Source organism: Lycorma delicatula, chromosome 5 (assembly GCF_047948215.1).
Source record: "Lycorma delicatula isolate Av1 chromosome 5, ASM4794821v1, whole genome shotgun sequence".
Classification (NCBI taxonomy): domain Eukaryota; kingdom Metazoa; phylum Arthropoda; class Insecta; order Hemiptera; family Fulgoridae; genus Lycorma; species Lycorma delicatula.
This window is the reverse complement of record NC_134459.1, coordinates 82,287,958-82,311,707: the sequence shown is the minus strand read 5'-3', so window position 1 is coordinate 82,311,707 and position 23,750 is coordinate 82,287,958. Positions and strand designations below refer to the sequence as shown.

The following is a 23,750-nucleotide window of genomic DNA, read 5'->3' as shown; positions in this document are numbered from 1 at the left end:
GATTCTCTAAAAGAATGTTGTTACTGATGATGAATCTTGGTTATTTGAGTATGATCCAGAAACAAAACACCAGAGCGAGGAGTGGCCCACTTCAAACTCACTACATTCCAAAAAAGCAAAAATGAGCAAATCAAAACCGTGCTAATTTGTTTCTTTGATAATAGTGACGTTGTCCATAAGGAGGTTTTGCCTACAGGACAGACTGCAAATCAGTATGTTTACCAAGAAATTCTTGAAACTGCAGAAAAAAGTTGCCTGCATAAGACCAGCCATCAAAGACAACTGGATGCTGCATCATGACAATGCCCCTTATCACACTGCACTCTCAATTAATGAGTTTTGGCAAAGGAAAACATTACTGTAGTTCCTTAACCACCTTATTCACCTGACTTGAATCCCTGTGACTTTTTCCTGTTCCCAACTTTAAAAAAACACCTCGAAAGACACTATTTTGGAACAGTAGAAAACATTTTAAAAAATTTAACCTACCATCTGAAGGATATTCCGGTTTCTGAGTTCCAACATGGCCATGAAGAATGAGAAAACCGTTTGAAGTGTTGCATGGCTTCCCAGGGAAACTATTTCAAAGGTGATAAGAGTCCACGTATAATTGGATTGTAAATAAAAAGGTTTTCTGAATTAGTCTCACTATTTTATTTACAGACCTCGTATAAAGCTTCCAAGTTAATATGTTAATACTTGAAATAATATCTTAAAGGAAAATAAAATTATGTTGGCTGCCCTTTTATGTAAATTTTTAGTCCTACTCTCTCAGCTGTACCATTAGATTTACCATTTCAAAGAAAAGAATTTCAGATAATCCTGTTATGTTTTAAATTATAGATCATAATGATGATCTATCATAATCAGATGTAACCAGTGGTTACATCTGATGGGCCCTAGATATTTAAATAATTAAATTATAGCATAAATATAAATTCTTGTAAATTTGTTTTACATGATTTTATAGCAGAATTAAATGTTTTGTATTACATAGTTTATAGAAAAATGGAAACCTTGTTGTTGGATACGAATATTGATTAAATAAAAGATTACATGTTTTTTACGATATAAATCAAAGAATGCTTTGCTTTGGACAAATACTGATGAGAAGATTTATAGACTGAACAATGGAAAAATCTTAAATTAGGGAGAAATATTTGTTAAGTACAGTCATTTATGAAATAACTATTGTGCCACATTCATAACATACTTATGTTCCAAGCTTTGTGTGTAGTCAGATTTTTAAATATTCTCTCCATTGACTTTTAAGCTAGTAAAAATAATAATTTTTGCATAGAAGATGGACATCTTTTCAAAACAACTGAGGACCTGTACTCTCAAATTGAGCTTTCAGTGTTGAAATAAAATTTATCAAAATAAATTATGTAAGTAAATGTTCTAAAACACGCTGTCTGTTCATTTAATTGTCCTCTTATTTTTAAATCATTATTTGGCCATTTATTTACAATTTCAACATAAAACTACAAATAAAGGCTGTTATCACAAACATTTTATTCATAAGGGGAACAATTTATGGAACTTTTCTCAAAGATATAAATTTTGAGAAGGTTAGGAGCTACAATTCTAGTTCTTGTTCATAAACTTTTTTTTTTTTTAATTTTCTTGAAAGTTGTTAAATTTGTTGTATAAAATACGTATGAAAATGTTCAATAATCTTATATAGTGTTGAGTATTTTTTTAATAAAGTAAAATGTTCGATTATGGATTTAAAACTTCAAGCAGCAACACCCTCCTTAAAGTTAGTTCATGTAAATAATGATTGCGTTTGATTCATTTGAATTGTAGGATAATTGGAATGAATTTGTATACTTAAATTAGTTTAAAAATTGATACTTTAAATGCATGCAGAGTGGATCACTTTCATACATGCTTGAGAATGTTAATTGGTATTTGTGAGGCCTAATTAAGATTTGTGATCTATCTAATCTGTACTACAATTTTAGCCTTTATGTGTGAGTAGTGTATTTCTATTTTGCAATGACTTGTGTAGAAGTTTGGTGATCTATTATTACTGCTGTTCATTGTTAGTATTCTAAACTGTAGTTATGATTGTTAAACTCTTTTATGTAAATATTAATTCATTTGTATAGTTTTACCTTATTGATTGTGGTTAATGCATGCCTCAGAAATATCAAAAAGCACAGAACAATGAATATTGAAACATAAGACTTGTCTAGAATTCATAATACTTTCCAAGCTCATTAAATATTCAAGTCCAAAACAAAAATTACCATATCTAATACCATTACATGAAAATACAAAAAATAGTATAACATGTCTTCACCTTATAAATATAAATAAAAAATTATTTCAAAGTATTGCTTAATTTTTTTTTTTTTACTTATGAGAAGCAATTTAATTTCAGATGATAAAAATTGGTTGCTAGTAAGGAGATGATTGCATTTTTTCTTAATTATAAAAATGTAGAATGTGCTTGAAAGTAGCAATAAGAGGAAATATGTTCTCTCAGTCACCACTGATGTAATAATAATAATAATAATAAAATATATTAAATGTTATACATTGAAGTAATAGTGCATCAAGAAAGTGTTCATATCACTTTGCTCTTTTTAAAGTAAAGAAAGAATAAGAGAGCAATGTAATAAATATTTTGAAATATTTATTAACTTATTTCTGCTGCTAAATTGCATATTTATCAACCTTAGTAAAACTTTTGTAGGAAAAACTATATTATTAGTATATATATTGTTTTTATTTAATTCTCAACCATAATCGTGGTTGTTAAAATATTTTATGTTAGTAGAAGTTCATTTATATAGGTGCACCTTATTTATTGTGGTTAGACATTTGATACATAGTTATATCTACTAGCTTCTAAGTATTACCATCCAACAGATATATTCTTATAACCTGTTAATTTTATAAATTTTTTTACGTAATCCCAGTTCATAAAGTCTTGTTTACATATTATGTGTTCCAGAGAGGGATAGATATCAATTTTATGCAGTCTTGACCTTCAATAATTTTTTTTTTAAGTCCTCTACCATTTTGCTTCTTGGATGTTCAGAAAATATGTTCCCATCTTCTAATAACACTCTCCATCTTATTCCTTACTTTTCATCATTAGAAAATGTTCATGATTTTTTTTTTTAATTGCTATTAAATGAACTGCATGGTGAAATGATAAGGTAATTTTGGAGTTCCATCTAGTTATTTGTATTTCCTTCTGATTGAAATGAAAACAGTACCATTCTAGAAGTTGATAGAAGCAGAAAACGTGGCTGAAAACCCCAGGCATCACAATAGCCATAATCTTTTTCAGTTTTAACATAACTATTAGTATAAATGTGTAGCCTTTCTTTTGAATAATAGGTGATATTTCTCACAACTAAGACTTTGGCTTTAAATATGGTTTTCCTTGCTGCTAATATCTGAATCCTTTCATTTAAATCAAATCTTTTTGTTAATGGACAAATGTTGAGAGGACAACAGGAAGTAAGATTTTTAACAAAGGGTGGACTCCTTTTTTATCACACTGCATCAGTGATGTTAGATAGCAAGCATGTTGTTGTTAATTGTCCCTATAAATATCAGAAGGTGAGTGACCTGATCAGAAGAAGAGCTAGTTTCTTAATTTTAGATAATAAGTTGGTTGCCAGTAAGGAGATGATTGCATTGTTTTAACGATGATTAAAATTATTATTGTTTTTACAATAATATTAAAATCAGAATATTAGTCATCTAGGATAAACACTATTGGTGGAAATTTTTTTATTTTATACTCAAGTTCAAATTTAATGATTTTTAAACTTTCTAAATTACATACACTTGAATAATTGTGCTGCACCATCTAAAAAATTAATATCAGGATTTTTTATAGTAATGCTGTGATATTCTCAAATAACAAAAGAAAAACATAATTGTGTTACAGCATCACAAATTACTACAAAACAAAAATTTCAATTATTATTTGAAAATATAAACTGCTAATATACGAGGGATATCTCTAAAGTAAAAACCGATGGTAAATTTCTCTCCTTAAGGTTGGCAAACCTGTGTTGTTCATGGCCACGCTAGTAATGTACACACTGGATTGTTGTCTGTAAGTTGTCACATTGTAATGTCTTTGATTGTGTGTGAGTTACTACATTATAAAATGAACAGGAAAATTGCAATGTTGCTGCCGACTGTGAAATGAGTCATTTAAACCATCAAAACATTAAACCAGCTGAAATTCATGGGCAGTTGGTTGCTGTGTATGATGATAATGTAATGAATGAAAGAAACATCCAAAAATGGTGTGAAAGGTTTAGAAAAAAACAGAATTTATGTGCATGATTAAGTTTGGGGAGGCCCTCGATAATCACAGAGGACTTGTTGAAACGTGTCGATGATGAAATCAGAAAAGATTTTCTGATTTTGAAGAAGAGTCAGGTCGCTCAACGATTTCCAACCATGCCTGTCTTTTTCCTGACGTTTCAAGAGCTGTTATCGGTTGCATTATTTGTGACCATTTAGGCTTCAGAAAGGTTTGTGCATGTTGAATGCCACATGTCTTCACAACAAAAACCGAATCGGTTTTTCGGATTTTGATCTGCTTTGGAATTTTTGATGCAATACACAGAAAAAGGTGGTGAGTTCCTTAATTCAATTGTTACCGGTGATGAAACATGGATTTCATATTACACGCCAGAGAGAATATGGCAGTCAAGTGAATGATGTCATCCTCAATCACCAACCAGACCAACAGAGGTCAAGCCACAACCATTTGGATGCAAACTGAAGGCCACAGCCTTTTGGGATTGGTTTGGCGTACTACTGATTGATTTAATGCCACATGGAACAACTATAAATACAGAAGCTTACTGTGAAACTTCTGATTACCATTTGTTTGGGAAATGAAAGAAGTTTTGAGTGGTAAGCAATTTGCATTAATCAGTAAAAATGCTGTTAATCAGTGACTAAATGGACTAGCAACAGAAGAATATGACAGGGGTGTATTGAAGCTGGTTTATCGCTATGATAAATGTCTTAATTCATGTGGCAGTTATATAGAGAAGTAGTAGAAGGTTTAAGTAGTTTAAGGGAAATAAAAAATATGTATTAAGTTTTCATAATAATATTTTTTACAATGAAACTGTCTTTACTTTAGGGATAACCTCCTATAATTTTGAAAAGTTGCAGATAAAAGCAAAAGTTTATACAACGTTTATTTCAATTGCTGTAGTACTGAGTCAACTTCATCTCTTAATTGAAAAAGTTTAGTAATATGGTGATTTTCCTTTATTTATACAATTCTTTAGTTTCTATATTATATTTAGGTATTGCTGTTTGTGTTTTCTGGTATTGATTCTGGTTTTTTTCCCAGTATAATCATTTTGTGTATTTAAAACAGTATAAACAAAAACCAATTTCTGTAATGATAAATCTAATAACCCAAACCAATTGTTGTATCCCAGTGTTCGAGATGTCAATGCAAGCTGACTATCGAATCAAGGATTGAAGTGATGGTGCAGATGGTTCTTACAATACCATTATTATGTTCAATTAATCCATTATGTTTCAATTATTCATTATGTTCTCCTTAATAAATATTGTTTTATAATTTGAAAATGCATGTGTTTATTTAAATAGAGACATAATACCAACAATGACTGTATAACTTTGTCCATTAATTCTGTATTTACAAGGGTTGTTTGATAATTAAACAAATGACTGTAGAAAAATTATTAGTATCTATTCAATGTCAGTGACACTAGTGATACTTTTCAACATAATCCCTGGCTTTTAGTGAACTTTCTTATTCCAATAGTAAAAAATTATTCAGCTTGTATGTTTGACCCCATTCTTTGTCAACAGGCTTGGTCTTATATAAAAGCTCTTTGAGAGAACCAAACAAAAAAATCTGATGGTGCGAGATTAGGAAAAAATGTGGATGTGGCAACACCTCCCAACCCAGCTTTTGAATAGCTTCCTGTCATTTGAGGGGTATGGGAGTAGGGGTGTTATCATGCAGAAGAATTATACTTTTTCAGAGAGGACTTTATGTTTTCGTCTTATTACAGATTCTTACTTTTTTTTTTAGCATGTTACATGTTGTGTACGTTTTTCTTCCAAGTAATGACAATAAGTTGGGCCTTACAGCTCCAAAACACCATTAGCATCATCTTTCATGCATATGATACATAGGTTTTGAATTTTATCTTAGTGAGCAAACTCTGAAGTTTGGATTCCAGCTCAAAATGATGAATCCTAGTTTCATCACAAGTTATGTTAGGTATTTGCACTACAAATTTCAGCAATTTCCCAAATTTTTATGCATCTGCCCTTGTAAATAAAATCATCATTGCGATTTCGCAAAGTTGTGAAACTTCCACTGGTCTTTGCTACAATGAAATTAAGTGATATTTGTTTATCTGTATTGAAACTGCTCAGTCAACTAACAAAAATTTGTCATGCAAATTTTAGTTAATACATTTTCTACTGTACTGTTTTAAGCATAAATGAATTTCAGCTGGTTTTATACCTTCAGAAATGAAAAATCATATCACAGCAACTTTTTCTTCCACAGAACATGTTTCAAATAGAGTTGAAATTTTGAAATCAACTAAGACAGTTTAGTTTATTCTATTAAATGATTTTTCCACTGTTGCCATTTGTCTCTTTATGCAGAATAAATTAAAAAGTAGAATTAAAAAGTTAGAAGTTAAAATCTTTTTCTGTATTTTATTTGCATAACCTATAATTGTTAGTTTTTACACATGATGTTCTGTGACCTTGATGGTTATATTTGTAATTACTACGGTCTTTGATTTTATGTTATTTGATTTATGAATAAGCTCTCTTTTAAAATTTCTCTCATTGAGAAAAACAATTAGGGTAATTACTCTTTAATTTATTGCTCTACTCATGAATTTTAAGTCATAGTTTTCTAACATCAGAATGTTATCTTTACATTCCTTTTTTCTCTATTGGTAATTTATACACATGTTGGTTTACTTTTTCCCATAAAGTATGAGAATTTATAATTTTCAATCTCTTTGGTATTGTATGTCAGAAGGCAGTAATAAAAGACTCACAGTTAGTAATTTTTATTCTTACAGATAATAAAAATCTATTGCTAACATCACATTCAATTATATTAAGTCATGTTATCTCAGAATATTTGTTCATAAGTAGGAACGTTTTAAATACTAATTCATTATTAAAATAAACATTGTTTTTTTTTCCGTATTAATTTGAAATCTTAATAAATAATCTCATTTTAAAAGTTTAGGTCATGCAATTTGCTGTTTAAATTCTATTTGATTTAAACAGAAAATTTTAGTTGTAGTTTTTTTCTTAATTAATTTTTTTTATATTTAGCTACGCCTCGTAAAAGTGTTAGTGATAATTCATGAATGATATTCATATTACATTGATTATGTACTAATGTAATATAATTTTCATACAGTTATTTAACTATGTGTTTATTTGAGTATTTCTGAAAAGTTAAACTATTCAAAAAAATAAAAATAAAAATTAAACTAAATAAAAATTATTTTTTTTGGCATGTAAAAATACCATGCATGGCATTTCATATCTGAAGGCTCTGGTATTATATTTAAGTGTTATTGTTATTATGTAATTTTTAATGAATAATTTCATCGTAGTTTGATATGCATATGTACTTAACTTTTATATGCATTATCTTCTCCTTATTTGGTTGCTGAAACAGTTCTTTAAGTCCCACTTGTCAGAAATAAAATTTAAAAATGAGTACATATAATTTAATGTAATCAGATTATTTTTTTGTAAAATTGCATTAATTATGTTTTTCTGATGAACTTACTCTTTCTACAGTAAAGATTTTTTTAATATGAGGTTTGTAAATAAAGTAGAGACTTGTTCAGAAAAACCTTTATTTACAATCCAGTTACATGGACTCTACCACCTTCGAAATAGTTCCCTTGGGAAGCCATGCAACACTTCAAATGGTTTTCCCACTCTTCGTAACAGTGTTGGAACTCAGAAACCGGAATTTCCTTCAGATAGTCGGTTACATTTTTTTCATGTTTTCTACTGTTCCAAAATGGTGTCCTTTGAGGTGTTTTTTTAAAGTCGGGAACAGGAAAAAGTCACCGGGACTTGAGTCAGGTGAATAAGGTGGTTAAGGTACTACAGGAATGTTTTTCTTTGTCAAAAACTCATTAATTGAGAGTGCAGTGTGATAAGGTGCATTCTCATATTGCAGCATCCAGTTATCTCTGATAGCTGGTCTTACACAAGCAATTCTTTTCCATATTCTTTCAAGAATTTCTTGGTAAACATATTGATTTACAGTTGGTCCTATTGGCAAAAACTACTTATGGACAATGCCATCACTGTCAAAGAAACAAATTAGCATGGTTTTGATTTTTGATTTGCTCATTTTTGCTTTTTTGGGATGTGGTGAGTTTGAAGTGTGCCACTCCTTGCTCTGGTGTTTTGTTTCTGGATCATACTCAAATATCCAAGATTCATCACCAGTAATAACATTTTTTAAGAAAATCAGGAACAGTTTCATTTTGCTCTAGAAGATTGCGGCACACTTCCACCCTGTTGTTTTTCTGTTCAACATTGAGGTTTTTTGGGACCTATTTTGCACAAACCTTTTTCATGTCCAATTCATTTGTCAAAATTTGGTGAATTGTGGTATAGTTCATATTCAATTGTTCTGCAATCATTCTGACAGTTAATCATCAGTCGTACCGTACCAAGTCTGATTCGTTCAACATTGTCATCCCTTTCTGATGACAATGTTAATGGTCTTCCAGAGCGTGGATCATCCGCAACTGATTCCCGGCCATCTGAAAATGCTTTAAACCACCTAAAATCTTGGGCTCGTGACAGGGCATAATCTCCATATGTCCTTTTCAATTTTGAAAAAGTTTCAGTAGCATTCTCACCAAGTTTAACACAAAACTTGATTGCACAATGTTGCTCATAATTAGTATCACTCATTTTTGTAATGCACAACAAAAACTTGTTTCACGAAAAGTTTGTGTACATATGTCTCATGTGGCAACAATAGACTAAAAATATTAATACCTAATATAAATCAGCTGTTCATATAACTATATGCTTACTAGCAACTTTACAGTGTTTCCACTTTGGCTGCCAAAAAAAACTAATCTCATTACTTTATTTACAGACCTCGTATTAAAATTACAGAAAAATGTATGAGAACCAGTTACTTATCCTGGATGCTTGGCATGTGCTTAATATTCTTGAGCATGCATATGCACTTTTAGAATGATATTTGTATCTTGTGTCAGGTTACCTAAAATCATTGCAGTTCTAGCTCTACAAGAAAATAAATATTCTTTATTTTACACTAAATTATCCATTTGCTCTGCAAAAGGCTAATCAATAAATATTATTATAAAAATTTAATATTTTTGCTTGCTGTTATTAAGTTTTTGTTAAGTATGAAATTTGATATATTTGTAGTTTATTTTTATTATTATTTAATTATACAATTTTTAAAAATATATTCATGAAATGTCTAGCTAGTTCCATTGATCTGCTTATTTATTTCTCACGGATTTTTTTTTCAATTAAACACAAAACTTAAGCATGGCAATATGGAATGGAAATTAAACAACATATGGAAAACACCATGTCGTGCCACTTACTGATCTGTTAACTTATTTTGTCAGCATTACTTTCTGAAATAGATGATGTGATATACTATATTACCCCTATTTTTCTCCTGTCATGTCCTGTCCTGTCATCTACTGCATGGGCTTTTTCCTTTTACTTGTTTCCATCATCTCTCCCCTTAATAAGATTTTTATTACTTAATCCTGGTCCCTCCTTAATACACCCTACCCTTTGCATTACCCTGAGCTATGATCGAGAGTGTAATGTCTTCTTTATCAATAAAGGTTTCTCTCTGTTGGCAGTGGAAGAAATCATTTTATTGATAGATATCTTTAAAAATGTTCTACCTTTTGTTATTCATACCTGTCATTCATTCTCTCTTGGTACAAGCTCTTCATAAACATTATAGTATAATAATAATGTAAGTAGACTACTCATTTATTATTTCCATAAATTGCTTTTTATTTTGCAATTGTTTAGCTTGTTAATTTTTATTGTTAATTGTAAATTTGGTTATGACTGATTTTTGTTAAGTTTTTAGGGAGCAAATGCTGCATTTGCCAACTTTTAGCATGTGGTTAAGACTAATTAACACAAGAATTTAGCAGGATATCAGTCCTGTTATTAAAAAGTAATTCCTCTAGAGAAAATAAGATTGAAAAAAAAATCCCTTTCGGCATTCCGAAAGCTAGATTTCATATATTTCAAGGTAATTTCACAATTACAGCAACATTTTGGTCATCCCTTGCCGTAAGAGTTGGTCATATCAAAAATTGTTAAGAGACAAAAGTTTTAGGTAATGTTTAGAGGACTAACAAACACTTTAAATCAATTCAATACTGTGCCTATTAAGGGAGGTATCATTTTTTTTTGTCTTTGAAACCCAATTTTTTCCACCCCCTGGCCAATGGTTGGTGATATCAAAAAACTGTACTTAGATAAGTTTTAGGCCCTTATCCAAAGAATAGTAGAAACTTTAAACGAATTCGATGTTTTACTTAATAAGAAAGTTATAGCAATATTTTGTTTTTTTGAAAAATCCCCCCACTTCCACCCCATGCTATGATTTTGCCCATTAATGAACTTGACCGAGATTTTGGGTCGTTATATTTTATGTATCAATTTGAAAGTATGATACAAAATTATGGCAGTTATCATGTCCACAAAAAAGTGAAATATAAATATAAATGTGTATATAAACTTTTGAACTGACAGTGGTTTTGGGGTCTGGGGGATGTGAAATGTGAAGATATATCAAAATTTTCTGGAAGTCGAATCATGGCACCCATTACAATATGTAGCTTTCTTATGAAATCTACCTAAAAATTATGTATGTGAGGTGTGATGGAAAGTTTTAAAATGGCTTGTAATTTCAAAATGGCATAATAATACCTACAGGCTGTTGTGATGAATCTCCTTCAAAGTAATCCCATTCAGACTGAGCACACAGGCTCCAATTTTTGGAAGTATTCCTGAAATTTTTTTTTTTTTAATGTTGTTAAAGAGCCCTCTCTGAATTTACATGGATGTCTTCAGTTGAGTCAAATCTGTTCCCTTTCAATGAAGATTTCAATTTAGGAAACAGTTTGGCTGGAGTGAAATCAGGGGACTAGGGGGGTTGCAGAAGCACAGAAATTTGGAATTTAGTTAAAAATTCCATGATTGAAGATGCACAAAGAGCTGGTAAATTGTCATGATAGAGGACTCAATCTTGTTATGCCAGATTGCAGGCCTTTTCTTTTGCACATTTTCGTACAAATGCTGAAGGGCACTTTGATAGTATTCCTGTTTGACTTTCTGGCCCCTAGGCGCAGATTCATGATCATGATACCCATAAATTCAAAGAAAACCACCAACATTAACATTGTCTTCATGTTTGGTTGTGGTTTTTTTTCGATCATGACAAACTTGGACCCTCCCACTGTGATAATTGTGCCTTTGTTTCTGGGTTATATCCCTAATCCTATGATTTGCCACCTGTAATTACCCTATTTAACAAATCTGGGTCAGTTTCGGCCTGATTAATCAATTCTTGGAACAATTAAAGATGATGTTGCTGGTCTGACAACAATTTCGGAATGAATTTCATGGACACTCATGCATGTTCAAAACTTGCTTTAAACTAGTTAAAATTGCCTAAACCATGTTTTTAAACTTAAATTCAGTGCACTTCATCATCAATCTCCCTAATTGTAAGTCTACAGTCAGACTATGCACTAAATCGAGGACTTTCATAATGTTTTCATTGGTGGAAGGCTGGCCAGACCGGGGGTCATCTTCAACTGATTCAGAGTCATGATTCTGTTGAACCAGATAAGAATATTTGACTGTCTCAGACTTTTATTCCCAAATGCTGTTTTAAAGAGTCCATAGCTTTTTGAAGCTGATTTGCTGGTTTAAAACAAAATTTGATACAACTTGTTCCATTTTTTCATTCATCTTGCGAAATAAAAAATCCTGAGTTTTCAGCATTTTCTTTTATTAATTTGAGTTCAGTAATCATTTAGCATTGTTCATTATTTATTTGTTGTAAAAATAGAGAAAAAATTATTAGCTATTTACTATTTGTAACAAAAAAACTTCTGACACTGTACAAGTTTGCATGTGTATGACACTATGTTTAGAATTATTTCACATTTTTTAATTATTGCTGTTAATAAATGTAAGTAACTGTTTTACATATCTAATCTTTTGATTGTGTTATGGCATGTGGTATTCTAATGAACTGTGTTTATTAATTTCTACTTGTTACTATTTTGTTAATAATTAATATTTTTATTTGCAGTGTTTTATAATGGCAATCTCACTCAACAGTTAGTATCTAATGGTAATTTATCACCATCTGATTTAGCTGGGTACCATGTCCTTAGAGGGCTTACTGGTGGTTTATGCGTAGAACATATATATAATGGATACAAAGTTGTATTAACAGGACATGGATCTGGTGGCCCACTAGTTTTAAAAACAATGGATTTATTGAATCTTACCTTACCTAGTGATACACCTATAGCTACTGTTGGAAGTGCTCTTATCCATGGTAGGTAGTATATATGAATGTTATTAATTACATTTAAGATTAATCTTGTTTCATATCATGTTGAAGACTTTCTTTTCTAACACCAGTTTCTGAAATCAATGTATTCTCTGATATTCAATTTTATAGAACATGTTTCATTTGTTTTTGTTCTAATCATTATTTCCTTTCACATATTCATTATTTTTGGCTGCAGAAGTTTGCTGTTATATGCCAGCAGCATAGTTGCCTGCCGTTATTGAAATTGCACGTACTGTATTAAACTTTTAGGACCTGAGGAAACCCATTTGTTAAAGAGGCGTGAAATGTAGGTGTTTTATTCTTGACATGTATTTGAATTTTACTCCTCATAATGTTCTTATGGGACATTTAGCTGTAAAGAGATTTACCCTTGAACCTTAATCCTAATTTTTAACTATTTATTTATTATAATTTTTTTTGCAGTATTTTATAATTCCAACCTCATTGAAAAGTTAATATCCAATAATTATTATCATCTGATAAAGTTCATATGGTGTTGCAGATATTTAACTGTAACAACTAATTGGCATAATTCATCCCAGATGACTATTCACTTCCTTTATTCATTGAATAACTAGTTCCTGATAATTATATTAGCTAGTTTTCCTAATATAGTAATATAGCTTTTTTAATGTTACTTTTTCTTTCTATGTTCTGTCTTATTAAATTTTTAATTTTATTAACTAGATGAAAAAAATATTTTCTTTTTTTAAGTGTTTGGTACATTCATATTTATATTCTTTTTAGATGTGTGAGAGGTATTAATTTATTTACTTATAAAATGTAAAAAAATTAATTTTTTTTTAAGGTAACAACTCTGAGGAGTCTTGGCCACTACATTCTGGGTCTATTATTGTAACTACTGATCGCTCTGATCTATATGTCTCCGTTGTCAGGTTTGTATCCTATTTCCCTAATGATGGATTTTTAGTATTGTATTTTTTTTATTATTTTTCGATGATGTTGGTTTGAAGAAAAACCTACCAAAATATATGTAATTTTCAGTTTAATTTATTAAACTTCAGTTTACAAATGCAATGTATTTTTTATTCTTCTGATTTTAACTTGTTTGAAAGTGTGAACTAGTAAAACATATTACTCTAATAAATTGGTGTACTGTGTTTAGCGTAAGAACTATCCTAGCTGTTGTAATAATGAAATTTTACTGCAGTGTGTGCAATTGTGTTAGTGCAGTAATGTATCAGGTGACTCAATTTGTTAGTTCACCAGTATTTATAATACTGTATCATTTATTGTGTTTTTGTCAACATTATATAACTTCAAATATAGCTGCCAAGTAATTAATTTGTATATAACTCATTTCAGTCAGTATCAAATGAAAACATCAAATAATAAATGAATCATTCTTACATTATTTACTTTTATTAGGCTATTAATGTATGAATATTAGACTTGTATTATACGAGGTCTGTTCAAGAAATACATAGACTGTTTGAATTGCTCAGGTTCAGTTGGTTCCAGTCAAATCCGCTTGGCGTCGCCATGTTCATACAGATCAGCTGATTACAACGCAGTTTTTTGATTGTAGTTGCTTAGCTATGCGGTTATTTGTGAAGTGTGTTTTTTTTTTGTTTGGGGGATTTTAGAATGAGTGACTTGAATGAGCAAAGAGTTTGTGTTAAACTCGGAAAATCTGCAAGTGGAAAATCAACACCCTGGTTTGGGCAAATCGACATCTGACCATCAGAGAGCTTGCTGAAGAGTGTAGGATATTACATAACATCTGCGGGGCACTATTCTGGCGGAATAGGTCAGAAATGTGTAAGAGTGTTGACTGGTTTTTTATGACGACAATGCTCCAGCCTGTTCAGCCCTCAGAACTCGTGAGTTTTTGGCCAAACACTCGATCACTGTTCTTCCTCACCCACCCTACTCACCTGACGTCGCTCCTTGTGACTTCTTGTTTCCCAAACTCAAAAGACCTTTGAAAGGAAGAAGATTTAAGATGATTCCTGAGATTGAGGCAAATGCGACGAAGGAACTGAAGAACATCACAAAAGAAGCGTTCCAGTACTGTTTCCAAAAGTTGAAACACCATTGGGATAAGTGGGTGCGTCGGGGAGGAGAGTACTTTGAAGGGGACCCAGACAAGTAACTTCTAAATAAAGTACATTTTGTTTTATGATGTTAGTCTACGTATTTTTTGAACAGATCTCGTACAAAATACAAGAAAGTGGTTAATGATCATGCTTTATTAATAATTCTTAAAATTATTTAGTTTACGTTCGTTCATCGGCATGTAACAATCTTAGTTCATCGGTTATTAGCTTTGTGTATTACAAGATTTTAAAACTGAGTAGCCTATATCTATTTTTATTTTTCAAGTTCTGTATGCTATTTTCAAGCTTCTGTATTTGTAAACTCTTTGTGTTTGTTTTACTTGACTTATATTTGAGGGTTCAAATTAATTCAGTATATTGCATTTGTTATTTTGTTTTCTGTATGGTGTTTTTGTTATACCAGTATTTGAATTTGTTTACCAGTGGTAGTTTGTTTTTATGTTAAACTTCAGAAATGACTGATACAGCTTCATTTTGCATTGTATTATATAAAAGTGGGAAACCTTTAAAAATTTGAGAAAAAGTTATTATTTTTAATATCTTTAACTCTCTACGGAATAAAAACTCCTCTTTACCTATAAAATATATTGAGGAAATGGCATCTGAACTGACTGGCATGTTAACATTTACAGCATAAGGAATGAGATTAAAGAAAATGGTAAATTGTAGATACCAAACAAAAAATGAAAAATGCAAACCCATCTTGACACAATGTGACGAATTTATAAAAACTGCTGTTAGATTGCAGATGCGCAGTTTTTCAAAAATAATGAAGCACCAACCCTAAAAAAAATTTTATCGCTTGTGAATGAGGACACTGATTGACCTACATTTAATAGAGCTTCATTTTATAAAATTTTTAAATCAATCAGTTTTTTGTATTTAAAAAGAGGCAAAAAAAGTATTGTTACAGAAAGGGAAGATATATTATGGAGAAGGGAGTACTTGAAAAAATGAAGGATTTTTGGAGAAACAGGTAAAAAATGTTTTACCTAGACGAAACCAGGATTGGAAAAAAATTTGGCTTGATAAAAATATAACATCTGCTAGGCTAGCATTTCTGAAAGGGTTCAGTTGCAATTTAAAATCTATGCTTAGTAAAGGAGAAAGATAAATAATTCTGCACATCAATTGTGGAAATGATTTTCTGCAAGATGGATTGTTGGTTATTGAATCAATAAGGTGTGGTGATTACCATCAAGATATAAATGGAGAGATGTGTTTCCATGAATTGGTTAAAAAAACTGTGCAGCTTTTACCAGGTACTTCAAAGTCAAGAGTTCTAAGGTTCAAATCCTAGTAAAGGCCTTTATATGGATTTGAATACTAGAGCGTGGATACCGGTGTTCTGTGTTGGTTGGGTTTCAATTAACCACACATCTCAGGAATGGTCAACCTGAGATTGTACAAGACTACACTTCATTTACATTCATGCATATCATTCTCTGAGGTAATCCCTTATGGTGATAATGGAGGCTAAACAGAAAAAAAGAGAGCTTTTACCAGGTAATAGTGAAATAGTCATTGATGATGCCACTTACTGTAGTGTAAAAAGTGAACATATTCCTAATTTTATGGTTGGAGGTCTATATAATTTTCTGTTTAAAGGACAAAAATATTGCTTTTGACAAATCGAATATAGAAATTGAATTAATCAAAATAGTCAAACCACACAAATCCCTGTTTCAAAAGATTTGTTTTGAATGAAATCGCCTGTGAAAAAGGTCATGTTTTATGATTGTCTCCCTACCATTGCATGTTAAATCCGATAGAAATGGTCTAGAGCCAAATTAAAAGATATATAACACATAATAACAAAACTTGTAAAATAAAAAATATGGAAAAATTGTTATAAGATAATATAATATGAGTATTGGCCAACAATTGGAAGAAGTGTGAAAAACATGTTAAAAAAAAAATTATTTTTTGGGAAAATATGTTACTGAGGCAGCTAATGAAAATGTGGTTATAAATTTGTCTTCAGAATCATCTTACAAACACACGATTTGTATGGAATTGCAGAGCTGGATTAAGAATTTCATTTTTAATCAGTAATATGTTTACTGATTTTATATGGAATAATAAAATTAATTATTTGCAGTCCATAGAAACTGAATTATTATATATTTATTAATTAAATTATTTTGTTGTATAGTAAAGATCATGAATCTTGAAGCTTAGTAATGTGTCGACAACCTGTTCCACCTGATATTCCAATACCCATTTAGCGTAACATACCCATATGAAAAAAATGTTCCTGTTTTTCAGTTAATATTATGCTGACCCAGTGATTAAGTGAATTAAATGAAGTAAAATTAACTGAAGATATAAAAATTGTTTTATAGATCTTTAGAAAAATAAAACATTAATAAGGTATTGCACATTTTATACAAACTTTACAAAAATAAAAATAAACAAAACTAGAAACTAAAGTGAGTAAACAAAAAAGCAGTTGAACATCATCATCCAGATTGCTAAATTCTGAATTAACCAATGTCGTCACTTTCAATACCACTATCATCTTCGAAAGAAATTTGAAAAGATTCTATACTGTTGTCAGTTATTTGCTCCTGTCTATATATTCATCTTTATTTTTTTGCAATAAGGTTTCCAATGTGATGCGTCTATTTTAGAAAATGTATCTTCAGCAATCTGCTGAATATTGTTAAAAGACAAAAGTGTCATTGTGGCTTCCAGTGTATCTTTTACTTCATACCAAACCATTTCAGTAGCATTTAAGTCTAGGTAGTACCGTGGTAGTCGTAACAGTTCATGTCTGCTTTTATTGCCAGTTCATTAGTTATAAAAATTTTGTATTTTTCTTTGTTCCTTTTAATAATCTCATGTAGTTGAGGTTTCAGCAGAGTAGATGAGAATGGAGTGCAATAATTACGTAACCATTCCTACATTTCTTTTGTTGGATGTGGGTAATTTTTCTTGCAATTTCCTGTGATAAGATGCCATGTCTAAAATGATTACAAATTTTTCAGAAGATTTTTCATTAATTTTTCTTCAGCCTATTTTAAGTAATTATTTGTATTTATAGATTCATGGTAATTATCAGTTATTGCACTTGCTTTCCAGGGTAATGATGTTTTGAGAATAAATCCCATTTCACTCCCAGCATGTATAATAATCAATCTACTGCCTTTAGAAACTGTATTTGAAGTCCTCCCCCTTAAGCATTCCCCCATGATTTCATTGAGTTATGACTTAACAAAATGTACATTTCAACAAGTATACAATCAACCTGTTTTCGTTTCTAATTTTCTTTGATCGCATTTATGTACTGTATTTGTTTAATCATAATGTTCAGTAACAAGTTTCCTATTGTTTTCAGTTTTTTCCCATTTGAAACCCATAGTACTCTTCTTAAGCTTGTTTTACTTCCTGAGAATTGTGTTGAATCTTTCAGCAATTTGGGAGTGGTGGGCAACTGATTTTCTTTGAGATTAAATTTGCGTATAGTCCTTCTCACTACACACATGTTGAAATTATACAGGCTTGTTACCAGTTCATCAAGGTTCTTATATTTTCTTGGTGCACTGAATAAGTAAAAGCCTCTGTTGGTTTTCTTGTATTTTTTTAATAAGATGTTCAAGAACTTCTGAACTTGATATTTTATACGCAGCTGCTGTTCTTTCTTCACACTTTTGAGTTGGAATGATATGCTTGTCATCATTTCCCAACTTCCAAATTTACTTGCTTCTTTCAATTTGTACAGCCTATTTTAAGCCTATTACATTATTGATTAACTTGCTGATTTAATTTTTTATGAGTCACAGAGGATTTAAGTTCATTTATTGTGCTTGCAACTACAAATCAAATAAAAATTTAACCTATATTATATATTAAAAAATATACTAAAAATTTAACACACTACTATAAATCAAGTAAAGCAAAACATGGCACTGGTGAAATGCACTCAGCAGATAAACAAAAATGACAACATTATTATTACGAAATGTATTCTATAAATAGAATAAATGTAATTCTTACTTTTATTTTGTATATGATGCTTGCTACCAATGTATGTCTTTACAACAGCAAAGACGTACATTGATAATTGACTAACAAGTCAGCTAATTAGAATGATTTATTACAATAACTCATACTTACAAAATTGTTTCATTTAAAAGGAACTGTTAACTTTACATTTATCAGTTTAGCCAACATATGTAATTTTTAATTGCTGGGCCATAAATTATCATAATTTAGATTTAGAAAAATACCTATAATATTTTCAAACAGTAATTACAGTTGAAATAATAAAGGATAATTTTATTTAAATTGTAATTAATATTATAAAATAATAAATTATTAAATTATATTTAACATCGATTTGGGATAAAAATTTCTTTCTTAAATAAGATTTTAATGTAAATTTTAAAATGATTGAGATTGAATTATGAACAGATTTAGTTGTACGTTTTGTAAACACTAATATAAGAAATGTTTGTAGAATCGTTGATATACAGCAAATTAGCTGTTTCACTATAAGCTTCAGATTTCCTGTCCCCTAGTCTACTGTATTGAAGTTTTAATATTACAGATCTAACTCACCATTTGTTTGCAATAGAATCATTGTAATAAGGATAAAATCAAAACCTAAACCGACAACGATTGTTAACGTCTATATGCCTACAAGCGCCCATGATGATGATGAGGTAGAGTGTGTATACGAAGAGATTGATGAAGCAATTACGTGTTTAATTGCTTCCTTTAAAGAGGGCAGTAGCTCTTTCAGTAGTTTTTAAGGGCGTAGGTCAGGACGACTTTAACGGCCATATCAACATCACTCAATCTTCTGAGTACTGCAATGGAAAACTATGACTGCTTTTTTTCCAAGAAAATGTAGCTCTCAGCATTTTCATATAACAATGATGGAGGTGCCTTCCTTGGTAAAATATTCTGGAGGTAAACTAGTCCCACGTTCAGATCTGTGAGTGGGGACTACTAAGGAAGGGGTCACCAGAAAATAAAAAAATAACATTCTACGAGTTGGAGCGTGGAATGTTAGAAGTCTAAAAAAGGTTGGTAAATTAGAAAATTTAAAAAGGGATATGGATAGGATAAATGTAGATGTAGTAGGAGTTACTGAGGTTCGGTGGGAAGAGGAAAACTACTTTTGGTCAGGTGATTATAGAATAATTAACTCAACTTCAAATAATAGGCAGGCAGGAGTAGGTTATGTAATGAACAAGAAGATGGGAAGAGAGTAGAATATTTCAAATTATATAGCGACAGAATCATTGTAATAAGGATAAAATCGAAACCTAAACTGACAACAATTGTTAACGTCTATATGCCTACAAGCGCCCATGATGATAGTGAGGTAGAGTGTGTATATGAAGAAACTGACAAAGCAATTAAACACATATAAAAGGAGATGAAAATTTAATAATAGTTGGAGATTGGAATGCAAGCATTGGAAAAGGCAAGGAAGGAAATATAGTGGGTGAATACGGGCTGGGCAAAAGGAATGAAAGAGGGGACCGACTGACTTATAGAGTTTTGCACAAAGTATAATTTAGTAATTGCCAACACCCAATTTAAAAATCATAATAGAAGAATATACACTTGGAAAAAGCCAGGCGATACTGCAAGGTATCAGATAGATTATATCATGGTAAAGCAAAGATTTAGAAATCAACTCGTTGACTGCAAAACTTACCCTGGAGCAGACATTGATAGCGACCATAATTTGGTGATAATGAAATGTAGATTGGGGTTTAAAAACCTGAAGAAAAGTTGTCAGATGAATCGGTGGAATTTAGAGAAGCTTGAGGAAGAGGAGGTAAAGAAGATTTTTGAGGAGGACATCGCAAGAGGTCTGAGTAAAAAAGATAAGGTAGAAAATGTAGAAGAAGAATGGGAGAATGTTAAAAAGGAAATTCTTAAATCAGCAGAAGCAGACTTAGGCGGAATAAAGAACTGGTAGAAAACCTTGGGTTTCAGACGATATATTGCAGCTGATGGATGAACGTAGAAAATATAAGAATGCTAATGATGAAGAAAGTAAAAGGAACTATCGGCAATTAAGAAATGCTATAAACAGGAAGTGCAAACTGGCGAAAGAAGAGTGGATTAAAGAAAAGTGTTCAGAAGTGGAAAGAGAAATGAACATTGGTAAAATAGACGGAGCATACAGGAAAGTTAAGGAAAATTTTGGGGTACATAAATTAAAATCTAATAATGTGTTAAACAAAGATGGTACACCTATATATAATACGAAAGGTAAAGTCGATAGATGGGTGGAATATATTGAAGAGTTATACGGAGGAAATGAATTAGAAAATGGTTTTATAGAGGAAGAAGAGGAAGTTGAGGAGGATGAAATGGGAGAAACAATACTGAGATCTGAATTTAAGAGAGCATTAAAAGATTTAAATGGCAGAAAGGCTCCTGGAATAGACGGAATACCTGTAGAATTACTGCGCAGTGCAGGGGAGGAGGCAATTGATAGATTATACAAACTGGTGTGTAATATTTATGAAAAAGGGGAATTTCCGTCAGACTTCAAAAAAAGTGTTATAGTAATGATACCAAAGAAATCAGGGGCAGATAAATGTGAAGAATACAGAACAATTAGTTTAACTAGTCATGCATCAAAAATCTTAACTAGAATTCTATACAGAAGAATTGAGAGGAGAGTGGAGGAAGTGTTAGGAGAAGACCAATTTGGTTTCAGGAAAAGTATAGGGACAAGGGAAGCAATTTTAGGCCTCAGATTAATAGTAGAAGGAAGATTAAAGAAAAACAAACCAACATACTTGGCGTTTATAGACTAGAAAAGGCTTTCGATAACGTAGACTGGAATTAAATGTTCAGCATTTTAAAAAAATTAGGGTTCAAATACAGAGATAGAAGAACAATTGCTAACATGTACAGGAACCAAACAGCAACAATAACAATTGAAGAACATAAGAAAGAAGCCCTAATAAGAAAGGGAGTCCGACAAGGATGTTCCCTATCTCTGTTACTTTTTAATCTTTACATGGAACTAGCAGTTAATGATGTTAAAGAACAATTTAGATTCGGAGTAACAGTACAAGGTGAAAAGATAAAGATGCTACGATTTGCTGATGATATAGTAATTCTAGCTGAGAGTAAAAAGGATTTAGAAGAAACAATGAACGGCATAGATGAAGTCCTACGCAAGAACTATCGCATGAAAATAAACAAGAGCAAAACAAAAGTAATAAAATGTAGTAGAAATAACAAAGATGGACCACTGAATGTGAAAATAGGAGGAGAAAAGATTATGGAGGTAGAAGAATTTTGTTATTTGGGAAGTAAAATTACTAAAGATGGACGAAGCAGGAGCGATATAAAATGCCGAATAGCACAAGCTAAACGAGCCTTCAGTAAGAAATATAATTTGTTTACATCAAAAATTAATTTAAATGTCAGGAAAAGATTTTTGAAAGTGTATGTTTGGAATGTCGCTTTATATGGAAGTGAAACTTGGACAATCGGAGTATCTGAGAAGAAAAGATTAGAAGCTTTTGAAATGTGGTGCTATAGGAGAATGTTAAAAATCAGATGGGTGGATAAAGTGACAAATGAAGAGGTATTGCGGCAAATAGATGAAGAAAGAAGCATTTGGAAAAATATAGTTAAAAGAAGAGACAGACTTATAGGTCACATACTAAGGCATCCTGGAATAGTCGCTTTAATATTGGAAGGACAGGTAGAAGGGAAAAATTGTGTAGACAGGCCACGTTTGGAGTATGTAAAACAAATTGTTGGGGATGTAGGATGTAGAGGGTATACTGAAATGAAACGACTAGCACTATATAGGGAATCTTGGAGAGCTGCATCAAACCAGTTAAATGACTGAAGACAAAAAAAAAAGATCTAACTTAAATTTGTCATTATTGAAAAAATAGAAAATAAAAATCTGAGGCTAATAGGAAATAAAAATAATATACATGAAAAAGAATAAATATAAAAATAAAATATGTGTGTTGTCTAGATATTTCTGAAGAATTTTCATATTAGTTACATTGTACAAGTAGTCAGTCTTATGTGAGGAGAGAGAGAGAGAGAGAGAGTTTTATCATTTATATGTGTAACTTTTGAGACAGTCCATTACAGTGCCACATCACACGGCCTGTTTACAACAGGATAGCTCATAAAGTGAATCAACTTTATGCATGTACTCTTATTATATGAATAGCATATTTTTCGTTATCATTTGTTCCATATGAATATCAAAAGAAGCTGTATGGAATAGTAGTGAAGAACAATTTTGCTAAATTGTACTATGTTTTGCATTATTCATAAGTTGTAAACCTAATGCCTATTCTTTCCTTTTAGCTATTTTGTTATATTAATTTAGTTTTAAAATTCAACAAAATCATAAAATCAATAAAAATCAAAGCTTGTCGTTAATTAGAACTAATACAATTTTTTTAGCCCTCCATATTTTATACTGACACTCCCAAATAGGAGACGTATATTCTGGTCCCAGTAATATGTGCTATTTGATTTAGTTTTACTATTGTACATTTACATTACTTTAACTATTCTATATTTATATTTAATCTTTGACAGTAAAAGATGCCTCCCCAAAAAAAATTTAGGTCTAAAAAAAAATGTATACATCTTATTTGCATATCTTACTTCTTCAGTTATTATTATCACTCATTCAGGCACTTACTGCACTACTATACCAATATTTTTAGACACTCATCAAAAAATTTCCCTCCTAGATTATTCAACCAATCATTTGCCCTATCAATTAGTACCTCATCAGTTAGGAAATTGCTGGGTAGCAGCCAGACCTTTATGTTGATAAAATTTCCTGACTTTAAATTCAGGCTGCAGGGATACTTGAATAGCCCACTTGCGATGCTCAAGTACACAGCATTCGTTGACATATGGAGTTGGGTTGCCTGACAAAAAAACCACATTCTTCGTGCATATCCTGCACCATTTGTTTCAGTTAGACATTCAAAAGAAAAAACTTCTTTAGTGGTTTTACAATAAATTTTTGACAT

At 31.0% G+C, this 23,750-nt stretch overlaps 1 protein-coding gene across 5 annotated transcripts in view; it reads left to right on the top strand.

The window, feature by feature from the left end:
- The window catches only part of LOC142325135 (glutathione hydrolase 7-like), a 54,590-nt gene that overhangs the window by 24,367 nt on the left and 6,473 nt on the right, over positions 1-23,750 (top strand). For all 5 annotated transcript variants that reach the window (XM_075366506.1, XM_075366503.1, XM_075366507.1 and 2 more), the window contains 2 exons: positions 12,395-12,646; positions 13,473-13,560. In XM_075366506.1, coding sequence (XP_075222621.1) covers positions 12,395-12,646; positions 13,473-13,560 — 340 coding nt within the window. The remainder of the gene's footprint in view (positions 1-12,394; positions 12,647-13,472; positions 13,561-23,750) is intronic.